Raw genomic sequence first — 18,364 nt, forward strand, 5'->3', positions numbered from 1 at the left:
GAAGGTGTTTTAAAAATGGTTAACAATATGTGAATCTGCTTGACAGGCAGGCAAGTGGAATCGGTGGTGGGTGGGCAAACTGACTGGGAGAACATGAAAAGCAAGAACTGTAGACACGAAAGTATAAAACATCACTCAAGCAAGATGTTGAGACAGTTAAGAAATGTGAATGTTAAGGATGTTGTGGATTTCAAATTTCAGAAATATAAGCATTCTGAAGGAGATAAGCCCTGGGATTTCTTTGGAAGGAATGATGCTAAAGCTGAAACTCCAGTACTTTGGCCACCTCATGCAAAGAGTTGACTCATTGGAAAAGACTCTGATGCTGGGAGGGATTGGGGGCAGGAGGAGAAGGGGACGACAGAGGATGAGATGGCTGGATGGCATCATTGACTCGATGGACGTGAGTCTGAGTGAACTCCAGGAGTTGGTGATGGACAGGGAGGCCTGGTGTGCTGCGATTCATGGGGTCGCAAAGAGTTGGATACAACTGAGTGACTGAACTGAACTGAATAATGGTACCATCCAAAGTGCTGCTTTACTAATGTGTTTCTAGTTATACTGCCAAAAAGCACCTATTCATAAATTTTATTTTTATGAACCTAAAAAGGAAAGTAGTGCATATGTAAGTTGACCATATGGGAATTTCAGTTAAGTAATATTTTGTAGTTTCTAGTACGAGTTTCTGAGGAAATCACATCCAGATACACCAGGAATCTAGAAATCAGGTTTATAGTAATATAACAAACTATCTCCATCTTCTTCATTTCATTAATATTTTTGTAGCTACTAGCTTATATACATACACCAGTCATTTCACTTTGGCCTCTTACACTAATCAAAAGGGAATATCTAAGTATGGGGAAACTAAAGGACATTTTATAGGTTCAATCAGATTTATTCAACTCAAAAGATGATTCTGAAGTATATAAAAAGATATAAATAATCCAAAGATATCAAACATTTAAATGTAGCTGTACATTTTTTTAAATGCTTATTATTTCTAAGATAGTATAAATGAAAAAAGTTTGTGTTCAGAAATTTGTAATTCAACAATACATTATTATTCACATTATGAATAGAAACAGCTGAGGTGCTAGATATAGACTTGAAAATTTCTCAACGACTTACCACTGTCTTGAGTCCAAGTTCCTAAGTTCTCTAAGTAGTTTTTCATTTTTCTTCAGGAGATGAAAGCTCCTCCTAAACAGAGAGATTTATAAACATTTTCATCATCTTTGCAGTGAATGACATGACAGTCCTGGAAATACTTTCCACTCTACTCATGCAATTCTTACACTTTTCTTGCCTTTTCATACTTCTAACACAAAGGAGAAATAGACCCTAAAAAAATGCAAAGAATATATGTCATTATTTCTACTGAGTCCCTCATATTTCTGCTTGTGGATCATTATCTCTTGACCATGTAAATGTCTCCTTGCAGATGCTATGAGTTTCCCAAATTCATATTCAGAAAAATGGATAAAAGCACTTTGTAGGTTCTTTCTCAAGAGTTTCATAAAAATGTGTGAGAAAGTTATCCTTCATGAGAAATATTTCACAAAATCTAACTCTTTATCAGATAGGGATGCGTAATCCAGATAGAGTTTCTTTCTTGTTTTACATTATATGTGTTTTTTGCACTACAAAGCAGTGTGCAAATTTTACCAAATACATTATACAGGTGCTGAATATGTATAAGTTACATTCATGAAAGTAAAATAGAGCTTCCTTTCTTTTTCTCAAGAAGCAATATACGGGCCATTGCACAGCAAAAGAGAGTAGCTGCTGCTGCTGCCGCTGCTAAGTCGCTTCAGTTGTGTCCGACTCTGTGCGACCCCAGAGACGGCAGCCCACCAGGCTCCCCTGTCGCTGGCATTCTTCAGGCAAGAACACTGGAGCGGGCTGCCATTTCCTTCTCCAACTGTCACCTCCTATACTCAGGAAATTACAAGAGTTTTAGGAGCTGTGTTTGAGAAATTGGGGACACAGCCCCAGTGTATATTTCTGTGTCATATGATACATATCTCCCCAATTTCTCAAACAGAGCTCCTAAAACTCTTGTAATTTCCTGAGTATAGGAGGTGACAGTTGGAGAAGGAAATGGCAACCCGCTCCAGTGTTCTTGCCTGGAGAATGCCAGGGACGGGGGAGCCTGGTGGGCTGCCGTCTCTGGGGTCGCACAGTCGGACACAACTGAAGCGACTTAGCAGCAGCAGCAGGAGACAGTAGAGTCGTACACAGACTTCCTAAAACCTCTGGAGTTTCCTTTTAATTTTGTTCTAATAAGGTAACTTTTGGTGGTGTTCTCGTTAACCTCAGGATGGTGCCTCATCACCAGAAACAGTAAGCCACCAGAAAGAGCAAGCTTGAAACTTTCAGCCCTGCCTCTGGGGAGAGAGAAGAACTAGAGAATTGAGTTAATAATCAATCATGCCTACACAGTAAGACCTCCATAAAAATAAAACAACGGGATTCAGGGAGCTTCCTGGTTGAACACATTCAATGTGCTGGGAGGGTGGCACACTCCAACTCCACAGGGACAGAATTTCCACACTTGGAATCCTTCCAGACTTTACTCCACATACCTCTTCATCTGGCTGCTCATCTATATCCTTTAATTGTCCCTTATAACAAACTGATAAACCTAAGTAAATGTTTTAAGAGTCATTATAATTAATTATCAAATCCAAGAAGGGGGTTGTGGGAACCCCTGATTTACCCAGAGTTGCAATTGGTGTCTGAAGTAGAGGGCAATCTCATCAGTCTAAGCTCTTGTCTGTGGTAACTCCAGGTATTGTTGAAACTGCCTGGTGTGAGAAACTCACACATTTGGTGTCAGAAGTGTTGTAAGAAAAAACAGTTTTTCCTATTAGCTTACATGAAGGTTGGAAAAAAGATTTTTCTCAATTATTTGAGCTATGTGTTCTAAGTCAGATAGTTATACTAGTCATTATGAAAATGTTAGAGTTAATTCATTAGATTCAATTATCTTCTTATTCCTCAGAAACCTGATTATGGCTCTGTGGACTAAAAAAAGAAAGAAAATCTGCCTACTGGTCAAAGAACTAACTGATAGGTAAAATTTAGTGAGGGAAAGAATGGAGACTAAAATGCTGATCATAAAATGATTAAGACTAATATTTCTTTTAAAAAAGGAAAAACCTGTCCTTTATCCTTACCTTTTGTCCCAGGAATTCATTCCCAATATACTAAGAAGCAATCTGCAATAATAAAATGCTGACTGAGGTTTCTGAGGTGTTGGTTCATCTTGTTCTGCAGCTTTCATGTTTAAGTCATTAAAGTGTTTCTCAACAAATTCTTTTTCCTCTGTATGCTGCTTAAGGATAGCATTAATAACATCATTCTCCTGTTTTTCAGAAATGCACACAGGCTGTGGAGCAGGAATATTAAGTGAGACTCCAGTTCTCTGTAAGCATTCAGGACTGGTTACACCTAAATACTGCAAAAGCTCATCAAGAACATCTTCTTCATCTCTGATTGTGTCCCAAGTTGGTACAGTTTCTCTAAAACTTCTTTTAAACTGGAGGGAAATCCCATCTTTAACTGTTATATCTTCTAAGCATTCATTAGATGCAGAAGGTTCTTCTGGCTTCTCTTGGTGAGACAATGAAAGTACGAGAGATGTAGGTTCTGACAGACCACTTACAAGAGGTGGTCCATACAGGATGGCAGAATCCCATGAATATTTTCCAGAAAGATCACGTACTATAATTCTGACATTTGAATTGGCTGATGCAAGACCAGCAGATAAACCTCCTCCAGGTATACTCTCTTCAGCTCTGATCTGGATACAGGACACTAAGGTTGTATTGTTTAACACAAAAAACTGAATATTTGGACTCTCGAAGAGTTCAGGGGAAAGTTCAGTGCTTTCACTGTAATGATTGTCGTGATTCTCACACACCTGACTTGTTAACATAGCAGGACCACCGCTCATTGGATAATGGCCCAAGTGATTCACCAGATGTGTGATAACAGTGCGGGCAGCTATGGAGATTAATCCTTGCTGCATCTGAGTTTTCACTAGGAATAAAGAAAAATATAAGTGAGTGAGAATACTGCTGCTTCCTAGAGAGTCATATAACAGTGAAACAGACAGCAAATAGGGATTCCATCACATTATCAAAATCACATTCAAATATTAGAGCAAATATTTTCAATATAACATATGAATTACAAGAATGATGGCAAAGAAGAAAACTACTCAGATAAAGTTTTGTTAATTTTTATAAGAAAGCCCTTTTTGAAATTTTTGCTTATGGATTCTTATTAATAATTTAAATTGAGGCCCTTAAATGTACATCATACCTTCAAAGAAGGTTCAAAATTGTTTTAAATCATGTGAAATAGCTTTGCTCCCAGATTAAAAAGTCAACAAAATCCAACTGATAAGTTTATCTTATCAGGAGATACAGAGACATAGTTTGTAACATGCCTTGAATAGCATTTAACTATGGCTTAGATGGATGATGTAAAAGTGTCACAGAAAAGTGATCTTTCAACTAAACTTCAGGAGTCAGGGTCAATTTAAACAGTGAGTCAGTGTAGCCTGTACATGCCAAGGAAACTTTAAAGGAAAAATATTTATGGCTTGCCTATTTTTCTAAGGCAGTAAACTGGTAAGGAGTACATCTATATGAGTAACTTTAAAACAAAAACAAAAACATAGGAAATGGTAAAAACAGAAAACTCAAAGAATATAGCAATAAGAGGCCTGAAGAGGCAAGGTGCCTAATGTCAGGACCTGAAGGAAGAGGAAAAAGGAGGGGAGGGTGGAAGGAAGACAAAGAACACAGAAAGAGAGTAAAGGCAGAAAGAAAGAGAGGAAACTCAACTTTTTAAAAGTTCACAAGGGAACTAAGTTGTACACTGTTGGCATGATTACTTAAAAAGAGGCAAGAGAGACAAATAGTGTCATATAGTCCAGGAAACAGCCTGGAAGATTCAGAACTGACACCCCTCGGTACAGGCAAAGCATAAGTAACAAGCCAGCAGCTATGCTATTAATACCAATAACATCTTCTTCATTATTCCAAATATAAAAAAGAACAATTTTCTTTGGACTTTGTTGATTTGGAAATGTTACTGTCAAAATTTTAATCTTCTTCCATAATCAATCAAGTTTTATTACATATATGTATATATAAACATTCTTCAATTTACTTAAAAAGTTCCAATTTCATCAAGCTGTTCTTTGATTATAGTTACGGCTAGCTCTGAAAATGAGCTATTTTAACACTACGTAAGAAACTAAATGACTGATCTTAATTCAGTCCTACATTTTCAAGACTTACTATGGTAAAGCAAAAAGATAGGCCACGAAATGATGAGGAACGGGTAATCTGAATCTAGTGCCTGCTTTTGCTTCTCTAATTATAACTCAGAATATAACGAGTGTTCACACTGTAAGGGGCCTCGCAGATAAACTAGCCAATACTTCTCATTTTGAACAAGAAGACAAATGGGTTTACAAGTTCAGGGATTTGCCACAGAAGGTATCACATTGGGGCAGTTATTATTTTCATCTTTATCACAACTCAATCTCCGTATTTTTCTCTTTTGTTAAACTGTCCTTTTCTTCTGGCAAATTACTTTGACATACGGAAACAACGCATTCAAATAAGTTTTTTCTGCGTACAGAGTCAAAAAAGGGTACTTAACATAAATTAATAAATGGCCAAGATCAACTGGAAAAACTCATTTAAACTAAACCATGAAAAAACAAATAAATAAACTAAGCCATGTTTTAAATAGTAATAGATAATTATGATTAAATTAAGTTTATGCAAGAAAATTTTTTTCCCCTTTCTTCCTTTTGAGTGACAAACAGGTGACTCATTTAGGCAGTGAATCTTTGCAGACATTTCTAAAGAAGCAAAAGAGTGTAATTTAATAAAAATGGACTACAGAAAAGAGAAGAACTTCTGACTTTGGCTTCTTCTGTGATCATGGACAAGTCACATAAAACTTCTTAAACTCCATTTTTCTCTAAGGATACCATGGAGTTTTTGGTAAAGATGAACTGAAAACTCATATACAAAGCCTGATATAACTGAAACAATACAAATCAATTTTGAGAGCACTGTAAGTCACAAAGGTTTTATGAATTCCTTTTGCAAACTTGCCTATAACTAAACTGTAAGAATGAGCCAGTTCCTTCCCTAAAACTGAAATAACCTAAGTCTAGGTCCTGTCCATTCTATACATGCTCCCCTCAAGGAAAGAGACAGTGAGAATGCAGTTTAGAGAGCTTCTTCACACATGTCATAATTACTAACACCGAGAACATTTGACAAATGAACTTAGATTTCACAAGTTGGTAAAAGCATTTTCTTTCCTAAACTGCTTCTCTAATTCTAGGATATTTAAAAATATACGAGGATTAAAACAAAAAAAACCTCTCAACTTATTAATTTGGCAGTTAGGATTACTTAGATTTATTTTGAATCATTAGCTATTGAACATACATATCTTCTACATATCTACCTAGATATAAAAAACATGAAATTCTCTAATTTAGAAATTAAAAATGAAATTCTAAAATAACTAGCCTTGTGAGAAAATGCAAAATGAAGATATCAGTGCTTCTAATGCTTTGGGTAACTAACATTCATTTAAGTAAGTCTATTCAAGGTTGTCTTTTCAGATCGTCAGATTAAACAAACCCTACAAGCATTTGCAGCAAACCCATAATTACAGATTATTATGGCACACAAAAGCAGCAAGACATAAAAAGCTGCTGCAATTCACTGCACTATAACAGAACATGCAGAGGAAGTTAATTTTGGCAAATGCTTTAAATATTAGCTTTGCATAATATGTACAGGTGAAACTATAATTAAGACAGAATGAATCCTTTGGAGCCTTCTTTCACTCTGACCCTGCAAATGATGACTTTCTGCTAATAAGACTACTGCCATTTGACAAAAAGCCAACTTCACTATCTTGCTTCTTTAGTAAATTTAATAATTACAGCTACTCCTGCCAATAGTTTTCAAATCAGATTTGTTCAGTCCAATACTGAGCTTATTAGGGACACTGTGTGTTTAGAAACCTTTGGCCAAAAAAGTACTTGAAGATGATGAAGGCATGCATCAACAATTAGCCATTTTTGCCACATTAAAAAAAAACAAAAAACCCTCAGCATGTAGTCACTACAGACCACAGAATCACCTGCTGTTAGCTCACAGCTGTTCCTAAAAGGTTCTGCATTTATCTGGTCCTTAATATCTTTAAGAAAGTCCAAAGGGAACAACTTTAATACATTTAGAGAATAGTACCCCATGGAGTATTTGGTATCAATATAAAGCTCATCTGTTTAAATCTTTACACCTTTCTTTTACAGTGACTGTTAACGGCACAGTAAATTTTACATGAAATACATTAAAACTTCCCTTTTAGTAAGTAAATATTAAGTAAACTATTTATTTCACTGTTTAAGAAATATACTATATTGCCCTGAACCAAGTTTTATTGTTTCACACCTTTAAAAATGCAAAAAGGAAAGAATATTTTCATTTAACTTTGTTTTTAAGTAAAATAAACACTGTATTATGCCAAATCTAAAGAAATAAGTCATGTATATCAATTATTGTCTGAATTATTTTTATTACATTCCTAGTTCACTTGTACATATGTGTTCTAGACAAACTATTAGGTATTTGTGGTTGACTCAAAACCCAAGCCCTGTATTTCCTTGATACGTAACTTTATACCTTCACTTGCATTTTATGTCACCAATCCATTACCATGGCCACATTCTGAATGTTTTAATTATTTATAACTATTCTACCTTTAAAAATCAAACTTTCCCTTAATAGTGTATACTCTAACCAAAACCTCCTAATCTATTGACTTTCCATTTCTGTTCTGAAGAGCCCTTGGAGAGGGCTCTTAGACATGAATGGGAAAGAAGTCTGCTGAATCTTCATTGTAGCTCTACTTTAAGAAGTTTTACAAAGTAGACTTCCTTGTGAAATTTATCTGAAGAGTGTCTGCTGCTTAAAAACTCATTTAATAAACCACTGTCCTAACATACTGATAAGCCCAGCAGTTCTCAACCTTGGCTGGATATTAATCACCTGCAACGTTTTAAAAGCCTGAGGAGTCCCAGATCAATATATCAAAACCTCTATGGATGGGACCAGAGTATCAGTATTGTAATATGCAGCCAAGGCTGAGGATCACTGCTCAAACTTCTTATCACCAACCACATCTACTTTCTGATTCATAGGATCACTTCTACTTTCTTCCAGCTTATTAGCTATTTCCTAACATCAGTTCAATCCTCACCAACCCTAGACTCTATAATTAAACCACATACCAATATTCTGAGAGCCATCGTTCCCTTGTCTATCTGCCAGATCCAATTTACGGAATGTTGAGAGATGTAAACAAAACATTGTGGTTTCCCCTTTCTATTGGGTCCTCAATACTTCTGTCAGTCCTCTTAACTTATTTCAATTTTCTTCATCTTTCTGATTTCAGAAGAAGAGCTAATATTAATACCTAAACTTTCTAGCTCTCAGGAACTTCACTGTTAATGAACCCGTTACAACTTTCTTTCCCAGTTTATAATGGAGTTTAGCTCTTTTTAAAACTCCTTTAATGCTGAATAATCTTATCTGTTTTATCATTTTTCTTGACTTTTTTAAAGAGCACTTTTGACAAATGGCTCTACTTCCTTAAGTCCTGCTTGCTCTCTAACCCACAGCCATCCACTTCTGTCTTCTACTCTGCTGAAACCAAAGTAGATGTATTTGTCAGTCTTTTTGTACTTAATATCTCTATCATTTAATACCTTTGGCCAGTCTTTCAAAAATCTTTTTCTTCTGTTTCTGAGAAACTACTCTTTCCTGGTTTTCCTTCCTGTCTAACCTTTTCTTCTCAGAACACACACATCTGTGTAAATACATATTCCTAACAAAGACCTCTCTGCTAAGGTGGAGATCTGCATGTACAATGAACTGTCCCACTAAGTCACATGAATATCCAATAGGCGCTCCTAGTTAAACCATTTCTAATACTGCTCTCATTTCCCTCCCTAATTCTTTAAACTTTCTCATATTCTTGGTCTAGTTTGGGGAAGATATAACCAATTTAACCCTTTAGCAACTCTTGTCTCTCCTACTGCAAGCTCCCTAAAAATCAATCTAACATATTAGAGATCAAGCAAATCCCTTTCTCTGCAAAGGACAGTAAATTATCTTTGGTTTTATGGGCCATGCTCTCTCTGTCCAAACTACTCAACACTGCTATTACTACACAAAAGCAGCCATTATGATATTTAAATGAACAGCATGGATGTGTCTCAATAAAACTGTATTTAGGTGGCAGGTGTGGGCCACAGTCTGCTGATTCCTAAAATACTACTCTCAAAGAGCTCTTAATAATAGTTTTACCATGTATATCACCTCCTTAAAACCCTTCAATAATTGCGGGATTCCTCTGGGCTACCCCTGCATCTTTTTTTAATTTTTAATTGAAGGATAATTGCTTTACAATATCGTGTTGGTTTCTGCCATACATCGACATGAATCAGCATAGGTATACATATGTCCCCTCCCTGATGAACGTCCCTCCCACCTCCCATCCCTCTAGGTTGTCGAAGAACACTGGGTTTGAGTCCCCTGCATCATACTATACCCCTGCATCTTGGATGTACTTTTATTTTTATATGTAGTCATATCATAAGGTTACTTGCCTACATATTTCCTTATCTCAGATAGTAAACTCACTGAATATAAAAACTGTATGGTTAAAGAACTTAATCAGAAATAAAAACTATATGGTTAAAGAACTTAATCAGAATAAAGAACTTAATCAGAACTTAATCACAATATGGTTAAAGAACTTAATCAGTATCAGAATACCTGTAAGTATAAAAGGAATGTCATCACGTATGATCTTAGTACTTGTGTATCTGAAGTTATTTCTTAAACTAAAAATGAACTTTAGTTATAATATACATGGCAAGGTAAACAATTATAAAGTAAGGCATACTTCCTTCCAGTATTTCTACGTAGGCCTCAAAGCATACTCTGGCAGAACCCAAGCAACAGTACTGTCCTGAAGAGAATTCATTTTACCTTCTGTTACTGGCTGGAGTTTAGAAGATCGTTCCGAATCAGGAGAGTGCAAAGGTTCAGGCTCTTTTAGGCTTTCCAAATGCATAAAAGGATCATAATCTACAGATGCCAAATCAGAAAGGCTTATTGGAAAATACCTCGGATTGCTAAAACACTGAGCTCCATAAACACACCCATGTAATACCTGCAAATACAGGGGAAAAAACATACCACATTTTCCTTTTCAGTGAAAATAAAGGTAAAAGGAGAAAACAACTGCTAATACAAGAACTTGACAAAATTTTTAAATATTTAAACACACCTCTTCAATCAAGGTAAAATTTTTCTTAAAAAGAATGAGCAATATTTAACTAATGATTCTCACATTCAACAAAGATTTCACTTTTCAACATTTTGCAATGAAACAAAGTCTTGTAAGAAGTACTTTTAAATTGTCCACAGGTACTGTAAGATAAATCTATGTTCTTAGAAAATTGCTAGCTCTAAAACAATGAAAATGCAATACTAAGAAATGTTAATTCTTTAGGTTTCAAAAATCCTTGGTTACCAAATAAATGATAAAGCAAAGTTTACCTTATAAATGCAGTTAAGAACAGATTTTTCTATTTTATCATTTTCTGCTCCTGTAGCATGGACTGGTTGGAGCAGTGTCTTAAGAGGTAAGGCCATGATCCAGTCCAGAAGACACAGAAGTAAGGATACCACCAACTGAAACAACAAAACCCCACATCCTCAGTATAACCAGAAAACAGAACATTCAAACTTCAAACTATCTGTAAGTATAAAAGATACACAGCAAATGAGCTTTCACCCATTCTCCCACTGTAAGCTTTTGTGAAGTGCAAGCGTAAATGAGAATGAGGAACTAGGTACAAGCCAGGTGATTTGGCACCTGTCCCTTGGGTGGCAGGCTTAAATAGCGGAGTGCTCGACGTATGGTCTAAACCCTTCTCTCCTCTGACAGGGTGTGAGTTGGGCATTTCCTCCTGATTGTATGGAGTTACGCTAGGAGTGGGGTTTATGACAAGTGCTACAGCCTTTCCTACCTATTTTTGATGTAGATATTTTCTCAGTCACTTGATGTATAGAGGTCACTTGATTAGTTTCTGGATTTCTCTCAGAGAGAACTGTTCCACGTGTAGCTATATTTTCCACAGGTCCAAGAGAGGAGAAAAACTCAGGAGCTCTAGGTCACTATCTTGGGACTCCCTCTCTGCCTATTCTTTACCTGTCACTCTTCAAGGTGTTATACTTTGCTAACCTATCTTACTCTTGAGCTTCTCCTTAAGTGATCACATATATTCCCAGTTTAATACAACTCATGTATTGACAATGCCAATAATTTTGTTTCCAGCCTCAAATTTACTACTTTAGTTATATAGATGGTGGTCTCTACCTGGGCATCACTGCTTACATGCAACACACTAAAAACTGAAATTCATCTTTCTTCAAATATCCTGCCTTTTTCTTTATTCCTGATGCTAGTGATGGATGCCACTTTGTCAATATTTACCTTTATTCCTTTAGCTTTATTTCAGAACATTATAAATTCTCATAGAGATTACTATAATTAACAATTACTATATTATTCCTTTTGCACATTCTTAAGTGATCTCTCACAAATCTGGCATTTTGTTGCATATTAAAACCTTTCCAAAAAGTCACTTTCAAAAAAACAACTTTCTCAAAAGCCCAAGTTTCTTAATGTAGAATTCTGACCCCTTTCTATGTCTAATGCCTAATTCCCCAACCTTGAATCATGCATTTCATGTCCTATAATATGGAAATAATTGCCTACTGCCTTCCCATAACATTATGTCTTCCCATAACATTAAAAGATGCTTGTTCCTTGGAAGAAAAGTTATCACAAACCTAGACAGTGTATTAAAAAGCAGAGACATTACTTTGCCAACAAAGGTCCATACAGTTAAAGCTATGGTTTTTCCAGTAGTCACATATGGATGTGAGAGTTGGATCATGAAGAAGGCTGAACATCGAAGAATTGATGCTTTTGAACTATGGTGTTGGAGAAGACTTCTGAGAGTCCCTTGGACTGCAAGGAGATCAAATCAGTCAATCCTAAAGGAAACTGACCCTGAATATTCACTGGAAGGACTGATGCGGAAGTTGAAGCTCCAATACCTTGGCCACCTGATGCAAAGAGCTGACTCATTAGAAAAGAGCCTGATGCTGGGGAAGATTGAAGGCAGGAGGAGAAGGGGATGACAGAGGATGAGATGGTTGGATGGCATCACCGAATCAATGAACATGGGTTGAGTGAACTCTGGGAGATAGTAAAGGACAGGGAAGCCTGGCGTGCTGCAGTCCATGGGGTCACAAAGAGTTGGACATAACTGACTAACAACAACTGTCTTCCCATAACACACCATGACACTGTACACATGATTTTACTCATGTTATTCCCTCCACTTGGAATAACTCTCTGACTCTACTTGTTTCCATTTATGTAGAAGACCCCATTCATCTTTAAGCAACTATTCCCTTAAAACAAGTCCTCCTGCCTTGATAGTTAATTACTCCCTCCTCTACCTTGTATCATACACATTTTTGTACTTTTTACAGTAAGTACTTACTATACTGGATTGCTTCACTTGTCTCTCTAATCTTCAAAATTCAGGAGAGCAGGGACCATCTTATTTATGTCTGTTTAACTAGCTCCAAGCAGAATACCACAGACATATTTTGTGATTAATAAATGTTTAGTGAATAAAGTAGGCGGGGAACAAAAACCTGATAGTGGAGCTTTTTTTTTTTATGAATAGCTAGGCCTTTCGAAGACAAAATGATAAAGAAGGAGGTGGCTAACCAGTGACCCAGATATAGTTCACAAATTCGATCTGGAATTCTTGACCATAGGTTAAGACACTAAAATGAAGGACTCCTGTCTAAAAATGGAGTAACAGGGTCTTTTAAAGATGAGGGATGTATTTATCAATCATTAGATAATACAATCAAATAAGTTTTAAACTAAGTACAAAGAGAAAGAATAAAAAATTCTTAGGTAAACTCATGAAGTTAGTGATATGGAAGACAACAGGAAAGACCAAAAAATGTTAAAAAGCATCACTGACTCAATCACTTTGCTCAAATGGACATGAATTTGAGCAAACTCTGGGAGATAGTGAAAGACAGAGTAGCCTGGCATGCTGAGTATGTGGTCGAAAAGAATCTGACATGATTTAGCAACTAAACAACAAGCCCACACAAGAAAATAACTGAGAAGAGGTCCAGAAACATAATTATAACTGCAGAGTTCTGTAAACAATGGGCAGAATACATGAGATTTCAATACAATATGATTAAGAAATCCTAACACTGAGATTTGGAGAAGAGAATTCAAGATTGGGATGCAAAAATGAGAAGGAATAATTTTCAGAGAAAATCAACAGGATCTAGCGCAACACTGTCTGATAGAACTTTGTGCAGTGATGGAAATAGTATATATTTGCCCATGTGTCTACTGAGCACTTGAAATGTGGCTGGTACAAACAAGGAATTAAAATTTTCGTGTAAATGTTCAATTTAATTTTATTTAAAGTCACACATGGTAAGCAGCTACCATTTGGGCAGCCCATATCTAGAGTCCCTATAACAAGCTATGTGCAAAAAATTAACAGACATATGAACCAACAGCAAAGTGGAACCTATAGCCTTTAGGAAAAAAGTTCAATGGAAAGAGACTCATCAATAATCCAGATATTGAATTTAACAGCTAGAACTTTAATTACATACATATGTTAAAAATCTATGAAAGAAACAGAGATAACTGATGAAATAATGCAGAATTTCAGGAAAGACATGAAAACTATAAAGAGATATCAAATAGAAACTTTAGACTGGTAAGTACAATATCTGAAATAATTAAAGGAATCTCATAATAAATTTACTGAGGTAAATACAATCTTGTAGAACATTTTGATGGCCAAAGGGTATGTCTTCTCCAAAGTGTCATACCTTTATACATTATATGAACTCTCCTTATTGGAAATTTCTTTACTTCCTATCAGTAACAGTTATATTAAAATGCATGGCTTCCTTAAGAATGAATTCCTCACAATTAGTAACTTTCAAGCATAAATAAGATCATAACAACTAAAAAAAAAAAAAATGGACAGAACCCTCCTAAGTTCCTTACAAAAAGACTTTATCCAATGACCATGATTAATTTGAAATATGAACTAAAAATATAATTTAGTTATACTTAAATAATGGAAAGCTGTATCTCATAATTAATGTAAGATTAATTGTGTCCCATATAAATATATATACTTTCACGGTTTAAAAATAAAAATATTTTACTAGATAATCATATTGTTAAATATAAAAACAAATTTAAATTACCCTCTTGTCCATTTCATAAGATGACGCTTCCGTACTTGGCAAAAGATGGGTAATAGTGGCTATTAGAATCTGTAAGAAATTTAAAAAAAGCTCAAAATATGTCAAACTAATGCTATATCTTAAAACAAACACTAATGCTAATAAAGTGATAGAAAATATACTGTTGAAAGTTTAAGCCAAAATATACTGTTATTTCAAAGTAATTTTTAATAGGTCAGTTTTTCAAGTATACTATCAAACATTTACAATCTTAATGTACAGAACCAAAGTTATATACACTCTCTTAACTATAAATGGTTTTCTTATAGATTCAATTCTTGAATCAATATGTATAAATATACAAGTAATATATGTTCTGACAGAAAAATCAGAAGATACAGATAAACAAAATGACATATAAAAACCATTGGTAATTTACTACTGAAGACATCTGCTTTAATCAACAAGTTAAGGAGGAATGTATCTTAACATAATAAACTCCATATAGGACAAGCCCAAAGCTAGCAACATATTTGAAGGTAGAAAGTCAATGTCCTTTTCTCTAAAGTTGGGAATAAGACAAGGATGCTCTTAACTGTCATTTCTATTCCACACAGTACGGGAAATCCTACCACACCAATTAGGCAAGAGAAAGAAATAAAAAGCATCCGAATCTGAAAGGAAGAAATAAAATTATTTCTATTTGTAGATGACATGATCCTATACCCAGGAAATCCTAAACATTTCACAGAAACAACCTATTAGATTAGAACTCACAAGTGAATTCGGTAAAGTTGCAGGATGCAAAATTCAACACATAAAATCCAGTTGCATTTCTATACACCAACAATAAACTATCACAAAGAGAACTTAATTTATAATAGCATCAAAGTCAATAAAATGCTTAGGAATAAATTTAACCAAGGAGGTGAAAGACCTATATACTGAAAATTAGAAAACACTAGTGAATGAAACTGAAGAAGACAAATAAATGGAAAGATATTCCATGCTATAGACTGGAAGAATTAACAGTTTAATTGCTCACACTACCCATAGTGATCTAAAGATTCAGTGTAATACCTATCAAAATTCCAGTGGCATTTTTCTCAGAATTAGAGAGAACTATCCTAAAATATCATAAAATTTGAATAGACTTCCTCCCCCCCGCCCTACCACCACACACAAAACCAAAGAGCCAAAGCAATCCTGAGAAAAAAGATCAAAGCTTCACACTTCCTGATTTCAAGTTTTATTATAAAGCTAGAGCAATCAACAGAGAAGGAGTACTGGCACTCCACTCCAGTACTCTTGCCTGGAAAATCCCATGGATGGAGGAGCCTGGTAGGCTGCAGTCCATGGGGTCGCTAAGAGTCGGGCACGACTGAGGACTTCACTTTCACTTTTTACTTTCATGCATTGGAGAAGGAAATGGCAACCCACTCCAGTATTCTTGCCTGGAGAATCCCAGGGACAGAGGAGCCTAGTGGGCTGCTGTCTATGGGGTCGCACAGAGTCGGACACGACTGAAGCGACTTAGCAGCAGCAGCAGCAGAGCAATCAAAATATGGAACACGGGCATAGAACAACTGACGGGTTCAAAATTGGGAAAGGAGTACAGCAAGGCTGTATACTGTCATCCTGCTTATTTAAATTATATGCAGAGTACATCATGTGAGATTTTGGGCTGATGAGTCACAAGCTGGAATCAAGATTGACAGGAGAAATATCAACAACCTCAGATATGCATATGATACTATAATGGCCAGAAGTGAAGAGGAACTAACGAGTGTCTTGATGAAGGTGAAAGAGGAGAGTGAAAAAGCTTGCTTGAAGCTCAACATTCCAAAACCTAAGATCATGGCATCTGGTCCCATCACTTCATAGCAAACAGAAGGGGAAAAAAGTAGAATCAGTGAAAGACTTTATTTTCTTGGGCTCCAAAATCACTGTGGACAGTGACCGCAGCCATGGAATTAAAAGATGCTTGTTCCTTGGAAGGAAAGCTATGACAAACCCAGGCAGCATATTATAAAGCACAGACATCACTTTGTCGACAAAAGTCCATACAATCAAAGTTATGGTTTTCCCAGTAGTCCTGTACGGATGGAAGAGTTGGACCATGAAGAAGACTGAGCCCCGAAGAACTGATGCTTTTGAATTGTGGTGCTGGCAAAGATTCTTGAGAGTCCCTTGGACTGCAAGGAGATAAAACCAGTCAATCCCAAAGGAAATCAACTCTGAAAACTCATTGGAAGGACTGATGCTGAAGCTGAAGCTCCAATACTTTGGCCACCTGATGGGAAGAGCCGACTCACTGGAAAAGACCCTGATGCTAGGGAAGACTGGAGGCAGGAGGAAAAGGGGCAACAAAAGATGAGATGGTTGGATGGTATCACCTGATTCAAAGGACATGAGTCTGAGTAAACTCTGGGAGATAGTGAAGGACAGGGAAGCCTGGCATGCTGCAGTCCATGGGATCGCAAAGAGTCAGACATGACTTAACAACAACGATCAAAATATGGCGCTGACAGTAAGCGACTGACATAAAAACAGGCACCCAGACCAGTGCGTTAGAATGAAGTCTAGACATAAACCCACACATACAGTCTATTTTAGACAAGGGTGCCGAGAACACACACACATGTAGTGTTGAAAAAAACTGGGTATCCATGTGCAAAAGCATGAAACTGGACCCCTACTTTATACCACTCACAAAAATTAACTTGAAATGGATCAAAGTCTCAATACAAAGGCTTGAAACCTTAAAACTCCTAGAAGAAAACATAGGAAAAACGCTCCATGACATGGGTCTTGGTAATAATTTTTTGGAAATCATACCTAAAGTACAAGCAACAACAACAAAAAAAGACAAGAGGGACTACATAAACTAAAAGCTTCTGCACAGAGAAAGAAACCATCAATAAAGTGAAAAGACAACTTACAGAATGGAAAAAAATATTTGCAAACCATTTATCTGTAAGGGGTTAATACCTAAAATATACAAGGAATTTCTACACCCAACAGCCAAACAAATTATCTGAATCTATAAAAGGGCAAAGATTCTGAGTAGACGTTCTGCCAATGACACACAATTGGCCAACAAGAACATGGTAAAGTACTCAACATCAGTAATCATCAGGAAAATGCAAATCGAAATCACAATGAAGTATCACCTCATATTTGTTAGGATGGCTATTTTTAAAAAGACAAGAGATAATGTTGGTGAGAATGTGGAGAAAAGGGAACCCTTATGCACTCTTAGTGGGAATGGAAACTGGTACAGTCATTATGAAAAATAGTATGGAGGTTCCTCATAAAATTAAAAATGTAACTACCATATATACTACTTCTGGGTATACATATGAAGGAAATAAAATCAGTAACTCAAAGGAATATATGCACACTCATGTTCACTGCAGTATTATTCAAAATAGCCAAGATATGGAACAGCCCACATGTCTTTTGACAGAAAAATGGATATAGAAATTGTGGTGTACATACATACACTATTGAATATTATTAAATCATAGGAAAGAAAATCCTGCCATTTGTGAGAACATGAAAAAACTTGGAGGGTATTATGCTAAATGAAATAAGTCAGAGAAAGATAATCTTGTATGGTATCACTTACATGTGGAATCTAAAAAAAGCTAATTTTGTAGAAACAGAATAGTATAGTGGTTGCCAGGGGCTGAGGTCTAGTGAACTGGGGAGATGGAGGTCAAAGGGTACAAATTTCCAGTTAAAAGAATAATAAATTCTAAGGATTTATCATATAGTACAATAAATACAGTTAATCATACAATACTATCTTAAAGTTGCTAAGAGTAGACCTGAAGCATTCTCACCATAAAATTAACAATGTGTAATAATCAATATGTTAATTACCTTGATCTTGGTAACCCTTCTAC

At 36.0% G+C, this 18,364-nt stretch overlaps 2 protein-coding genes across 13 annotated transcripts in view; both read right to left on the reverse strand.

Annotated features, from left to right (window-relative positions):
* Positions 1 to 18,364, reverse strand: part of LOC114109112 (large ribosomal subunit protein uL18-like) — a 638,969-nt gene that overhangs the window by 172,096 nt on the left and 448,509 nt on the right. The window lies entirely within an intron of this gene.
* Positions 1 to 18,364, reverse strand: part of RALGAPA1 (Ral GTPase activating protein catalytic subunit alpha 1) — a 201,085-nt gene that overhangs the window by 61,706 nt on the left and 121,015 nt on the right. For all 12 annotated transcript variants that reach the window (XM_004017895.6, XM_060401811.1, XM_060401806.1 and 9 more), the window contains 5 exons: positions 14,475 to 14,543; positions 10,686 to 10,820; positions 10,113 to 10,296; positions 3,183 to 4,047; positions 1,132 to 1,203 (listed from right to left, as the gene is read on the reverse strand). In XM_004017895.6, the coding sequence (XP_004017944.2) occupies positions 1,132 to 1,203; positions 3,183 to 4,047; positions 10,113 to 10,296; positions 10,686 to 10,820; positions 14,475 to 14,543 (1,325 nt within the window). The remainder of the gene's footprint in view (positions 1 to 1,131; positions 1,204 to 3,182; positions 4,048 to 10,112; positions 10,297 to 10,685; positions 10,821 to 14,474; positions 14,544 to 18,364) is intronic.

Source organism: Ovis aries, chromosome 18 (genome assembly GCF_016772045.2).
Source record: "Ovis aries strain OAR_USU_Benz2616 breed Rambouillet chromosome 18, ARS-UI_Ramb_v3.0, whole genome shotgun sequence".
Classification (NCBI taxonomy): domain Eukaryota; kingdom Metazoa; phylum Chordata; class Mammalia; order Artiodactyla; family Bovidae; genus Ovis; species Ovis aries.